This window comes from Ranitomeya imitator, chromosome 7, assembly GCF_032444005.1.
Source record: "Ranitomeya imitator isolate aRanImi1 chromosome 7, aRanImi1.pri, whole genome shotgun sequence".
NCBI lineage: Eukaryota > Metazoa > Chordata > Amphibia > Anura > Dendrobatidae > Ranitomeya > Ranitomeya imitator.
In genome coordinates, this window is record NC_091288.1 from 41180728 (window position 1) to 41195837 (window position 15110).

The 15110-nt window shown below is 40.4% G+C and overlaps 1 protein-coding gene across 1 annotated transcript in view; it reads left to right on the plus strand.

Moving 5' to 3' along the window:
• Positions 1-15110, plus strand: part of MYO3B (myosin IIIB) — a 351459-nt gene that overhangs the window by 10466 nt on the left and 325883 nt on the right. Inside the window, exon 3 of the mRNA XM_069733111.1 lies at positions 4273-4407. Coding sequence (XP_069589212.1) covers positions 4273-4407 — 135 coding nt within the window. The remainder of the gene's footprint in view (positions 1-4272; positions 4408-15110) is intronic.

A 15110-nucleotide genomic window follows, 5' to 3' on the forward strand; every position in this document is an offset into this window, starting at 1 on the left:
TCCCTGCAGTTGATGAATCAGGCCCAATAGCTACTTTTTTCCAATAATTTTTTTTATTGTGGCTATATATTTAAAATATTGTGCTTGCATAAAACAATATTAATATCCAAAGTTACTTTAGTTTAGCGTTTCCTTAGGTCACTTTTCATATCATTTACTCAGTGGTAATTAGTAAATGATACTACTCTATATAAACCACAGAGTATAAAAAGAAAACTGACCCAATTTGCAAATAGTTTTGATGCCAAATCTATCATTCTCTTTCTACAGCCTCTATGCAAATCTATGTATCTTCATGGCAATTGACTGCAAACAAACACTATGTAGTCTGATCCTATTTATTCTGTGATTGGAATGGCCGGCCATACACATTAGATGGCTGTCACCTGAATAATGCTTTGGCCGATCTCTCAGCTAACAATCATCTCAGCCAACTCTCCCAAACACAAGAGCGCTCGCACGGCTGAATGCTACGGTGTTCTCTATGAGAAATCCGCCAACTGACACATCAACCGGGGGCATAACTCAGTGAGAACAACGTGAGTCCAAAATCGTTCATTCTGCCTCCTAAAAATTAGTATAAGCCTCAGTTCACATTTATCGTGTTCTCTACGGTGAGCACTTATGTTGGGGTTTCTGTCTGTATCCCCCAAAAATGTGATTTATATGAAACCCCCAACAGAAACAATCACTATAATGAGGCAGAAGGAGACAATGTGGTCTCTCTCTGGCCTCTGTTCCAGTGGTGTCCATCTTTAGCTCAAAATTTTGGCATCCTTTCCCGTCAAGTGTACACTAGCAGTATTTGGTCAGTCTTTTACCTCAGTATTTGTAGCCAAAACCAGGAGTGGAACAATCAGAGGAAAACTATAATAGAAACACATCACCGCTTCTGTATTTATCACCCACTCCTGGTTTTGACTTACAAATACTGAGGTAAAAAAACTCACCAAATACTCAACATGTGCATGTGGCCCCAGCGTCCATATGTATGGCACTGTTGTTGTGGAAGGACCCAATTAATTTGCAGGGTATGTTTCTCCAGTAGCACCAGTTGGGCAACACATACTGGGCACTAAAGGTACCGTCACACTCAGCAGCTTTGCAAAGAGAACGACAACAATCCGTTACGTTGAAGCGTCCTGGATAGCGATCTCGTTGTGTTTGACATGCAGCAGCGATCTGGATCCCACTGTCTGTGCCATCGCTGGTCGGAGCTAGAAGTCCAGAACTTTATTTCGTCGCCAGGTCGGCGTGTATCATCATGTTTGACATCAAAAGCAATGATGCCAGCAACGAGCATAGGGCCCCTAGATGTGTGTCGGATCGGTACACTCCGGCTGTTTGACATGGAGCTAACAACCAGCGAGAACGAGAAGTGAGTCGCCGTTACGTCACTGGATCGCTCCTGCATCGTTCTGGAGTTGCTGTGTTTGACTGTTGTGAATTCTGTGGCTGAATTCACTCCTGTGGTCACAAGTGGTACTGCAGCTTCTGAGCTTCCTCCCTCAGGTGTTCTGGTGAGCTCGTTAACTGCTTCATTACTTAACTCCGCCTGATGCTGCTATCCTTGCTCCTTGTCAATGTTTCAGTGTTGGATCTGAGCTTCTCCTGACTGTTCCTGTGACCTGCTGCTCTGTATAGCTAAGTGCTTTTTGCTTTTTTGTTGCTTTTTTTTCTGTCCAGCTTGTCTTTTGTTTTGCTGGAAGCTCTGAGACGCAAAGGGTGTACCGCCGTGCCGTTAGTTCGGCACGGTGGTTTTTTTTTGCCCCGTCTGCGTGGTTTTGCTTTAGGGTGTTTTGTAGACTGCAAAGTTCGCTTTACTGTCCTCGCTCTGTCCTAGAATATCGGGCCCCACTTTGCTGAATCTATTTCATCCCTACGTTTTGTCTTTTCATCTTACTCACAGTCATTATATGTGGGGGGCTGCCTTTTCCTTTGGGGAATTTCTCTGGGGCAAGTCAGGCCTATTTTTCTATCTTCAGGCTAGCTAGTTTCTTAGGCTGTGCCGAGTTGCCTAGGTAGTTGTTAGGCGCAATCCACAGCCGCTTTTAGTTGTGTTTAGGATAGGATCAGGTGTGCAGTCTACAGAGGTTCCACGTCTCAGAGCTCGTTCTTGGATTTTTGGGTATTTGTCAGATCACTGTGTGCGCTCTGATCGCTAAGCACACTGTGTTTCTGGATTGCCTTCATAACACCTGTCATTAGCAAACATAACATTTGACGTCTTCTACAGCAACCTAAACAGCGACGCTCCAGCGATCTAGTTTAGGGCGGCTCATTGTCTATATCGCTGCAGCGTCGCTGAGTGTGACGGTACCTTAAGTCGACATTATTGCAATTTTCACTCTCCAAAATCCTTTTCATGTTTTCTTTTGGAAAAACACACGTGGAGCCAAATTTGTCACTTATGTCCTAGCAGCTTGAAAAATGTGATGGATGCGGTTTTTATAAAGGTATCCATTTTCCAATATAAAGTCCAATAAAAGTCACTCCAAAACTGCATTGGTTAATTAAAATATAGGATTTGTAAATTTCCTTGGGGGAAAAAAATGAAAAATTGCTGCTAAACTTTTAACCCTTCTAACACCCTAACAAAATAAAAGAAAATTACAGGGATATCTTTGAGCTGATCTGCATCTGTGGTATGAAAAAAAACCCTGCCCAGGTTCCGAGGACCCCCCATTTTTTCAGTGACTATCTATGCTAACACACACCCGCACTGAGCAGCTTCCAGTATGTGTTCACATACAAAAGCATACACAGGGTTAATATACTGTATGTATAGATATATATATATATATATATATATATATATGTTTTTCACTATTTCATTATTCTTTATAATTTCAGATATGTCACAGCAATGATTTTAAGGTAGTATATCAGGGAGATTAAACTGGATCCGATGTTGTGTCCAATTTTAATTTCAAAAGCCATATATTTAAAAAGTAATATTCATATATATTTCAGATGGAGATGTCAACAAATTAATTTGAAATTATAACATTGTTATACATCATTAGGCCGAGCTGATGCCAGAGCAACCTAACATCATCAGGAGAGTAATCTGTTTCATTTAACATCGTTTAATTAACTACAATCTCTTCTTTTTAAAGAAACATTCCATCTGTATGCCTTTTTTTTAGAAAGCTCCAAGTTATCTAAGCCTCATATTTATCAGACATGCCTCTCCCAGATTAAAAGACTACAAATTTAAAGGACAGGTAGGATCCAGCACTAATTAAAAACATAATACCAACACAAGAAGAATTAATGCAATAGAGTCTCACAAAACATACATGTTTATTGATAATAAATAAAATGACTAAGTACAAAAACAAAGTGCTTCAAAAAAGATGAAACAGTATACACATAATATGCAAAGGAACACACATATCAGATGGTAGATATAAATAAATAAGTGCCCAAATCCCCAAGTCTATCAGCTACATGCTAAGATTGTCCAAAAAAGACCTATGTCTACCTATAGATGAGGATTGTACTTACATCAAGTGATGTGTCCAACAGGGGGAAAGTGTGTAGAACCCCTAGATACGTTTCACCCTTAGCTTCGTCAGGTCACACATGACCTTCTATTTTTGAGCATTTTCCCTAATTATAACCTATTTGATACACTTCACATCCTTCTTATTTTGGCGACCTCCTTCTAGACCCTATATAATTACATATTTCTAATTGGTGTCTTATAGCGCTACTACAGTTGGAAGCATAGTTCAAAAGTTTAAAGTTAAAGAAAAAATGGCTCCACTACTTGTATGCGGTAGAAAGAAGAAGTTGTCACCACTCACCGGTTGCCAGATTCCTCGGAAGGCAGGTGCGCGAATACCTTTGCATCCCTGCAGCTAGGTTTGGTGACGGCCGGCACTGAGGGGTTTTTCTCATACCAACTGTCATAAGTTTCTATCCTTTTTTATCTGTTTTTTTTTTTCCCAAAAAAAGGTCACAAAAAGAAACAAAAAACAAAAACAGCACAAACAGATGCAATGTATATGTAAAAAACGGAGATTCTTGCTATAAAATGCATGTGTTTGCATCAATTTAACAATTTTTAGTTTACAATATAAAATCGTGAGGCTGTTACAGATTACAAAAAAAAAACTGGTGTAAAACCATAATTCTTACTGGAAATGTAAGAAGTTGGTTACTAGGTGCTAACTTTGTCAATAAGACTGAATTAACCCTGATTTCATTCTAAATGTCTGTTTTGTGAATTATCATTTGAGATGACGCCCTGCGCTTTCCGCTTAGGATGTTGATGAAGAGATCGAGGCGGAATATAATATTCTGAAATCGCTTCCAAATCATCCGAATGTCGTAATGTTTTACGGAATGTATTATAAAGCCGATCAGTATGTTGGGGGACAACTGTGGCTTGTTCTAGAGGTAAGTGACTTTATTTAATGTGATTGCTATCATCCCGAGAGTTATATATCTAGATACTAGATAACTGGTTATAAAATAATCATGTTTTTAATTAGACTTTTTTTTAGAACATTTTATGCTATTTACTTTTAAACTTGTTGTATTATCAAAGCCCTTAAGTTCTGGGTTCAAGTTTGACAAAAGAAAGATCAGCATGTAGTTTGATGCTTTAGTGGGTATCCTAAGTGTATTTAAATTCCCTACCACAAGCTAAGAATACACTGATAGATTAAAGGGGTTGTTTGTAGCCCAGTGTTTGTAATTGGGTTTCATTAAAACTGTTGCACCGTTTGCCTTCTGTAGCCTCGGTCCCACAGGGGAGTTTAACTCATCTGTGTTCTTCTGAGCTCTTCTTAGCTGATTTGTGCATAGTGTACCTATTTAGTGTATGCTTTATGTGTAATATGTGTGTAGTGTATAAGGCATATATAATGTATGTGTAGTATGTATGCAGTATACACGGTGTGTACAATGTATGCTGTGAGACTTTTTTGTGTAGTGTACCTGTTTAGTGCATACTGTATGTGTGTAGTGTATAAGACATATATAATGTACTAGATGGTGGCCCGATTCTAACGCATCGGGTATTCTAGAATATGTTTTTATGTATGTATATAGCAGCCACATAGTATATAGCACAGGCCACGTAGTATATAGGAGCCATGTAGTATATAGCAGACAAATACTATGTGGCCTGTGCTATATACTATGTGGCTGCTATATACATACATATTGTAGAATACCCGATGCGTTAATACAGGCCACGCAATATATAACAGTGGCCACGCAGTATATAACACTGGCCACGTACTATATAACACAGCCCACGCAGTATATAGCAGCCACACAGTATATAACACAGGCGACGTAGTGTATAACACAGGCCACGCAGTATATAACACTGGCCACGTAATATATAGCACTGCCCACGCAGTATATAGCAGCCACGTAGTATATAACACTGCCCACGCAATATATAACAATGGCCACGTAATATATAGCACAGCCCACGCAGTATATAACACTGCCTATGTAGTATATAGCAGCCACGCGGTATCTAACACAGCCCATGTAGTATACAGAAGTGTGGGCACCATATCCCTGTTAAAAAAAATAATTAAAATAAAAAATAGTTATATACTCACCCCTAGGATCCACCGAAGCTGCGGCGATACGCGCGCGGCTGCCGCCATCTTCCGTTCCCAGGATGCATTGCAAAATTACCCAGATGACTTAGCGGTCTCGCGAGACCGCTAAGTCTTCTGGGTAATTTCACAATGCGTCACCGGGAACGGAAGATGGCGGCAGGCGCGAGCGGCTCGGCGGACTATGGAGGGTGAGAATAGCAGGTTTTTTGTTTTTTTATTATTTTTAACATTACATTTTTTACTATTGATGCCGCATAGGCAGCATCAATAGTAAAAAGTTGGGGACACACAGGGTTAATAGCAGCGGTTACGGAGTGCGTTAACCACGGCATAACGCGGTCCGTTACCGCCGGCATTAACCCTGTGTGAGCGGTGACTGGAGGGGAGTATGCGGGCGCCGGGCACTGACTGCAGGGAGTAAGGAGCGGCCATTTTCTTCCGGACTGTGCCCGTCGCTGATTGGTCGTGGCTGTTTTGCCGCAACCAATCAGCGACTTGGATTTCCATGGCAGACAGAGACTGCGACCAATGAATATCCGTGACAGACAGACAGACAGAAAGACGGAAGTGACCATTAGACAATTATATAGTAGATGTGTAGTATGTATACAGTATATACGGTGTGTATAATGTAAGCTGTGAAATGTGTGTGTGCAGTATACCTGTTTAGTGCATACTGTATGTGTGTAGTGTATAAGGTATATATAATGTATGTGTAGTATGTATGCAGTATATATGGGGTGTATAATGTATGCTGTGAGACTTGTGTGTGCAGTGTACCTGTTTGGTGCATACTGTATGTGTGTAGTAGGTGTATATTATGCATGTGCAGTGTGTAGTGTATAGGGTGTGTATAATGAATGTGTAGCATGTATTCTGTAGGTCCTGTGTGTGTAGTGTATGTGTTTATAATGTACCGTTTGCATTTAGTAGGTGTCTATAATATATGTGTAGTATGTGTGTAGTATATATGAAGTATATAATTGGCCAGGAATAATCTGCTACTGTAATTGCCCCTGCATGTTTGTATGCAGCAATGCATTGTCTACATCTTTTCTCTGCTTCACTACATAATTACATATCCCGTTCCCTAACGAGCTGTGAAAAAGCTGAACCTTAAAAGCTATCGGGATTCTCGTTAAGACCGAGATGCTAGACATTCCCAAGAAGTAATAGCTGTCACTTTCCTTACTTTTTATGGTGCTGATTTCTTTATGGCCAGAAATTAGTATTTCTTCAACTTTTTCAGCATTAAATTCTGCTCCAAAATCCAAGACAAAAACTGCTTCAAATACTCTTTGAATAAGCTTCCTATTGTTTTCAATGGGAAAATACATATGGTAACATGAAAATACTGACATTGAAAAAAGGCTCGAAATCTGACTACTGAATGAGCTGAAACAGACAAAAATAGTGCAACCCCTTTCATTTTTGCACTTTCATTTTTTTGCTCCCCTTCCTCCCAGAGCCATAACTTTTTTATTTTCCCAGCAATATGGCCGTATGAGGGCTTGTTTTTGCGGGACGAGTTGTACTTTTGAACAGCACCATTGATTTATGATACAGTGTACTGGAAAATGGTAAAAAAAAAAATTCAAGTGCAGTGAAATTGCAAAAAAAGAGTGCAATTCCACAATTATTTTTTTTATTTACCATGTTCAATAAATGCTGAAACTGACCTGCCATATGATTCTCCAGGTCATTATGAGTTTGTAGAGGCCAAACATGTATAGATTTCTTTTATTTAAGTGGTGAAAAAAAATCCAAAGTTTGTAAAGAAAATAAAAAATGTCACCATTTTCCGAGAGTCGTGGCATACCCATTTCTAGATTGGATTCCTACATTAAGGACTACTCCCATTTGATTGATCATCTCTTAGCATTACCCAACATAGTGAATTGCTTCCTGATAACCATGGACGTTCAGGCCCTCTACTCAAATATTCCCCATAATCGGGGTCTCGAGGCGGTGTCTCAATTCTTTGCAACTGATGAGCAACTACCTCCCTTACAAATGGAGTTTTTGAAAAAAGCCATAATGTTTGTTCTTGAGAATAATGTCTTTTCTTTTGAAGGGGCTTTTTTACCGCCAGGTGAGGGGCTGCGCAATGGGGACGAGATTTGCCCCCAGTTATGCTAATTTGTTTATGGGGTATTCAAGTCTGTTTTCATTGTGCAGTCCCCACTAGCGTTAGGTAAAATTGCTATGTACTGTCGCTTCATTGACGACCTCTTCATCATCTGGACTGGGTCTGAACGGGAAGCACTTGATTTTGCTCAATCCCTTAATTCTAATTCCTGGGGACTCAAATTCACAGTTAATATATCCAATATAATGATCTAATTTTTGGATTTCATGGTGCACGTTGATCCATCTGGTCGGTTTTCAACCTCCACCCACTTCAAAAAGGTGGATGTAAATAGCTACCTCGGCTTCACCAGTGGCCATTTCCCTAAGTAGATCTCAAACATCCCTTACGGGCAATATTGGAGGATCAGAAAGAACTGTACGGAGGACACCGATTTCTTTAAGGAGGCCGAGATTCTAAAAGATCATTTCAGGAGTAAAGGCTACCCTAAGAAGTTGGTTTGTGATGCCATCACCAGGGCTAGAGCATTCACACAAAGGAAATGCTTTGAGAAAATAAAATGTAGGGAGAACAGGCCAAGTAAATCTTCAGATTTAGTGAACTGGAGTCTTATCACTACTTTTAACCAAGTCCATGTCACCATACGTAATCTTGTTAAAAAATACTGGTTTATCCTGAAAGGGGACCCCATACTATCTACACACATACCTGCACAACCCAGAATGATTTTTCGGAAAAATCAAACTCTTAGGAATCTTGTTGCCCCTAGCAACACAACTCTCAAGTCCTCACTTCCCCCTACAAGCAGGATAAATTCCAATCCGGGATGTTTTGCATGTGGGACCTCTAAGTGCTTATGCTGTGTCTCTATATTGAATGGGGTGCGTGAATTTAAATCCCGTACCACAGGCACCAGCTTTAAAATTAACTGCCGCGTAAATTGCCAATCTTGTTACGTTATTTATTTAATTGAGTGTGGTTGTGGTTTGCAATACATCGGTCGGACGATACAGATGATGCATTCTAGGCTCAATAAGCACCGCCATAATATCCGAAATGGGTTCATGTTGCATAGTCTCTCCAAACACTTTTCTCTAGTGCACCAAGAGAATTTGAATTAATTAAAACTTATTGCCATTGACCAGATACCAGAGGATTTGCCTGATCGATACAATAATTTAATAAGAAGGGAGAGTTTTTGGATTTTCAAAGTCGGCACGCTGGCCCCTGAGGGGTTAAACCTCACAATTGAGAAAGTTGCATAATATGTGTATGTATATGTACGTTGTTATAATTTTTTGAGTACATACATTTTTTTGTGTACATTCTTTTAATTGTGTAAATTGTTTTTAGGTTGGTTTTATCTTTATTTATACTAGTGCAGCCATGTATATGTATGTGTGTGTTGTTTGGTTTTTTTTTTATGTTAGTGCAGCTATAATTTGCATTTTTAATTATGTGGGTGTTCTTAGAAATTGCTTCTTCATTTTCATTTGCTGTTCTTCCTTTATATACCTTCCCTGTCCTACTCTATGTATAACTGCCACCTGAAGAGGACGGAACTATTCCGTTGAAACGCGTTGTGGAAATATTAAATGAAGACTTTTAAATTCCAGCTGTACTGTGTCGCTTGCGCTTCATATGACCTGTCCATTTTTACTTCATCCAGTCTTATCCTCTAATGAGGCATCCTGCCGGAGCTGCGCGTGCTATCTGCACTAAAAAACTCCCGTCACCAGCTTGGCGCTCCTGTGAAGCTGCCTATTCTGACTCTGTTCACAGAATATATTGATGTCCTATCCTTTGGATAGGTCATTAGTGTCAGGTCAGTGGGGGTCTTCCACCTGCCACCCCCATTGATCAGCTCTTACATTCTCCACCAGTGGTTGGATGTAAACACATTGAGTAGCGCTGCATCCAATATGTAGCATCCTCTGCTGAGTACTGCAGAACAGCACCTTGAATTAACATGTTTTAAGGACAAACTGAAAAACCATAATGAATGAAAAATAATACACCGTATATACTCGAGTATAAGCCAACCCGAGTATAAGCCTAGGGTGGGAATTGCAGCAGCTACTGGTAAATTTCAAAAATAAAAATAGATACCAATAAAAGTAAAATTAATTGAGACATCAGTAGGTTAAGTGTTTTTGAATATCCATATTGAATCAGGAGCCCCATATAATGCTCCATACAGTTCATGATGGGCCCCATAACATGCTCCATACAAAATAGGCCCCATATAATGCTCTATAAAATTCATGATGGGCCCCATAAGATGCTCCATAATAAAATATGCCCCATATAATGCTCCATAAAGTTTATGATGGGCCCCATAAGATGCTTTATACAAAAAAATGCCCTATATAATGCTGCACAAAGGTTGATTATGGCCCCATAAGATTCTCCATAGAAAATGTGCCCCATATAATGCTGCATAAAGGATGATTATGGACCCATAAGATGCTCCATAGAAACATTTTCCCCATACAGTGCTGCATAAAGGTTAATAATAGCCCCATAAGATGCTCCATAGAATAATATGCCCCATACAATCCTGCATAAAGGTTGATTATGGCCCCATAAGATGTTCCATAGAATAATATGCCCCATACAATCCTGCATAGGTTGATTATGGTCCCATAAGAATCACCACAGAAACATTTGCCCCATACAATGCTGCTGCGACAAAAAAAATGACATACTGACCTCTTGTCCTGAGCAGGCGGGGACATCAGCACTTGCCCCCGTTCCACCGCTGTGCGCTGCTCCATCTTCCGCGTTCTCTGCAAGGACTGATCAGGCAGAGGGTGGCGCACACACTAAAGACGTCATCGCGCCCTCTGACCTGAATGTCAGAGAGGACGAGGAAGACGGAGCGGCGTGCAGCGGTGGGACGGGGACTGGTGAATATCGGAATGCTCACCCTCCCCATTATACTCACTTGCTCCCGGTGCGGTCCCTGCTTCTCACTGACAGATGGTCTCCGGGCTCCGGCAGCGTCTTCCTATGTTCAGCGGTCACATCGTACCGCTCATTAAAGTAATGAATATGCGGCTCCATCCCTATGGGAGTGGAGTCTCGTCCATATTCATTACTTTAATGAGTGGTACCACGTGACCGCTGAACACAGGAAGAGCTGCGGGCGCCGGAGAAGCAGGGACATGCAGAGACGCGCCAGGAGCAGGTAAGTATGATGTGATAGCTGCCACTCCCCCTCCCCCGCCAACCCACTGGGACAATGACTCGAGTATAAGCCGAGAGGGGCACTTTCAGCCTAAAAAAATGGGCTGAAAATCTCGACTTATACTCGAATATATGCAGTAAGTAAAATATGTCGATTAGTGATAAATGAACGTACTCGGAGAAGGTGTTATTGGAGCATGCTTGTGTGCTAACCGAGTGACTTCGGTGTGCTGGAGAAATATCTTCGAGTCCTCGCGGCTGCATGTCTCATGGCTGTTCAACAGCTGCAACACATGCAGGGATTGCCTGTATGTTATTGACAGAGCGGCATCAGATCCATTTTTCAATAATATTCTTTTTATTTGAGATATTTTTAAAATATTTGGGAAGAGGATGTCAAGAGATCAAGGGATTTATGAGCAATTGGAAACCTTGACTCAAAGCACAATTTTTTGTTCAATTTTTGATAAATTGGGAATTATGCTATGGGCAGTGGTCGGTGAAGAATCTTCAAGTATGGAAGGCTGTTACACATGGATCATTTCAGGACAAAATGGACTTGTATTAGCTAGCAAAATTGCAGGTAGTCTATAGAATGATATATCTAGTAACAGGAGAACTAACATATGCCAGGAAGACGAGCCCGATAATGTATCAGCCTGAAGGATTGACTATATATATGTGTCAAAAGATCCATCCACTCAGCATGTTACAGTTCATACTGCTTCTAATAGACCATGTAATCTCTCCCCCACCTTCCCCGATGATGGGTTACTGTTCTGTCACTGGTGATCTAATGTTTAGTCCTTGGTGATCTAGTGACAATAAACGTTTTGCCCCTAGATCACCGATAACTTTTACAATAGACGATTAGACCATCACAAGTGAAGGTAGCTACTGTGGTGCCCTAAAGCTATGTGCACACTTTGAGTATGTGCAGCGGAATTTTCTGCACCAAAAACCAAAGCGTCGGCAGAAAAAGCACTGCAATACGCGCATTTTCACTGCCCTTCACTTGCATTTTTCCCTCTTCTTTTGAATAAGTGAAAAACGTTAAAAGAATTGACATGCTGCAGATTTGAATAGAAAACAACAAAAAAAAACATTAATGGGTAAAATCCACAAGATAAAATTAAGCAGCGTGTGCACGAGATTTCCAAAATCTCATTCATTTTGCTGGTACTGGCAAAAAAGTGCAAAAAAAGGCAAACATGTAATGTGAGAACAAGCCCTAATTCTGGTGTCGTGGATAATAATTAAATGTATTGCTGAATTAAACCAAGATTGTTCTTTTAGATTTGAATTTAAGCCCCCAATCTTTGGCATATACATCACTTTTCAAGGGTACAAAGACTCCAAAAAAGGATTTGTGGGATGGAGGAATTGTGTTCGAAATCTCCAAGGTTTGGATGAAAAATTAGCATCAGAGCCCCCTTATTATTATTATTTTTTTTTATTATAGTGCCATTAATTCCATGGCGTTTTACTATATGTTTTATAGTGTGATCTCCTTACATGGGTTAGTTAGAGGGACTCCTTTACGTTCCAATGCTTGGATACAACTGGTCAAACTTTTAATATAAAATTTTGAACATTCACGCTTGAAAAAAAAAATTAAACCACTGTAATGCTAGTCATCCACAGTGGACCCAAGTCATGGAAACACTTGACTTCAGTTTTGAAGTATAATGGGGTCTTCAGACTGCCGTGATAATGGCTGATGTTGGGGAAAGGAAGGTTCAGATATGTTGATTTTCAATTTGTCCAATGCTTTTTTGGCAATAAGTATAGAGCCATTTCTCCCGACAGCCTTCACAATGAAATAAACATACGGAGAGTGAATATTTAAGGAAGAACTGGGAAAGATAGTGGTTGGCCACCATCTATGCGTTGTGTATTGGGAAACATTAACCCCTTTACCCCCAAGGGTGGTTTGCACGTCAATGACCAGGCCAATTTTTACAATTCTGACCACTGTCCCTTTATGAGGTTATAACTCCGAAACGCTTCAACGGATCCTGGTGATTCTGACATTGTTTTCTCGTGACATATTGTACTTCATGATAGTGGTAAAATTTCTTTGATAGTACCTGCGTTTATTTGTGAAAAAAACGGAAATTTGGCGAAAATTTTGAAAATTTCGCAATTTTCAAACTTTGAATTTTTATGCAATTAAATCACAGAGATATGTCACACAAAATACTTAATAAGTAACATTTCCCACATGTCTCCTTTACATCAGCATAATTTTGGAACCAATTTTTTTTTTTGTTAGGGAGTTATAAGGGTTAAAAGTTGACCAGCAATTTCTCATTTTTACAACACCATTTTTTTTTAGGGACCACGTCTCATTTGAAGTCATTTTGAGGGGTCTATATGATAGAAAATGCCCAAGTGTGACACCATTCTAAAAACTGCACCCCTCAAGGTGCTCAAAACCACATTCAAGAAGTTTATTAACCCTTCAGGTGTTTAATAGGAATTTTTGGAATGTTTAAATAAAAATGAACATTTAACTTTTTTACACAAAAAATTTACTTCAGCTCCAATTTGTTTTATTTTACCAAGGGTAACAGGAGAAATTGGACCCAAAAAGTTGTTGTCCAATTTGTCCTGAGTACGCTGATACCCCATATGTGGCAGTAAACCACTGTTTGGGCGCATGGGAGAGCTCGGAAGGGAAGGAGCGCTATTTGACTTTTCAATGCAAAATTGACAGGAATTGAGATGGGACGCCATGTTGCGTTTGGAGAGCCACTGATGTGCCTAAACATTGAAACCCCCCACAAGTGACACCATTTTGGAAAGTAGACCCCCTAAGGAACTTATCTGGATGTGTGGTGAGCACTTTGACCCACCAAGTGCTTCACAGAAGTTTATAATGCAGAACCGTAAAAATAAAAAATCATATTTTTTCACAAAAATTATATTTTTGCCCCCAATTTTTTATTTTTCCAAGGGTAAGAGAAGAAATTGGACCTCAAAAGTTGTTGTCCAATTTGTCCTGAGTACGCTGATACCCCATATGTGGCAGTAAACCACTGTTTGGGCGCATGGGAGAGCTCGGAAGGGAAGGAGCGCAGTTTGACTTTTCAATGCAAAATTGACAGAAATTGAGATGGGACGCCATGTTGCGTTTGGAGAGCCACTGATGTGCCTATACATTGAAACCCCCCACAAGTGACACTATTTTGGAAAGTAGACCCCCTAAGGAACTTATCTAGAGGTGTGGTGAGCACTTTGACCCACCAAGTGCTTCACAGAAGTTTATAATGCAGAACCGTAAAAATAAAAAATCATATTTTTTCACAAAAATTATATTTTTGCCCCCAATTTTTCATTTTTCCAAGGGTAAGAGAAGAAATTGGACCTCAAAAGTTGTTGTCCAATTTGTCCCGAGTACGCTGATACCCCATATGTGGCAGTAAACCACTGTTTGGGCGCATGGGAGAGCTCGGAAGGGAAGGAGCGCCGTTTGACTTTTCAATGCAAAATTGACAGGAATTGAGATGGGACGCCATGTTGCGTTTGGAGAGCCACTGATGTGCCTAAACATTGAAACCCCCCACAAGTGACACCATTTTGGAAAGTAGACCCCCTAAGGAACTTATCTGGATGTGTGGTGAGCACTTTGACCCACCAAGGGCTTCACAGAAGTTTATAATGCAGAGCCATAAAAATAAAACAAATTTTTTTTCCCACAAAAATTATTTTTTAGCCCCCAGTTTTGTATTTTCCCTAGGGTAACAGGAGAAATTGGACCCCAAAAGTTGTTGTCCAATTTGTCCTGAGTACGCTGATACCCCATATGTGGGGGGGAACCACCGTTTGGGCGCATGGGAGGGTTCGGAAGGGAAGGAGCGCCATTTGGAATGCAGACTTAGATGGAATGGTCTGCAGGCGTCACATTGCGTTTGCAGAGCCCCTAATGTACCTAAACAGTAGAAACCCCCCACAAGTGACACCATTTTGGAAAGTAGACCCCCTAAGGAACTCATCTTGATGTGTTGTGAGAGCTTTGAACCCCCAAGTATTTCACTACAGTTTATAACGCAGAGCCATGCAAATAAAAAATATTTTTTTTTCCACAAAAATTATATTTTAGCCCCCAGTTTTGTATTTTTCCAAGGTTAGCAGGAGAAATTGGACCCTAAATGTTGTTGTCCAATTTGTCCTGAGTACGCTGATACCCGATATGTGGGGGGGAACCACCGTTTGGGCGCATGGGAGGGCTCGGA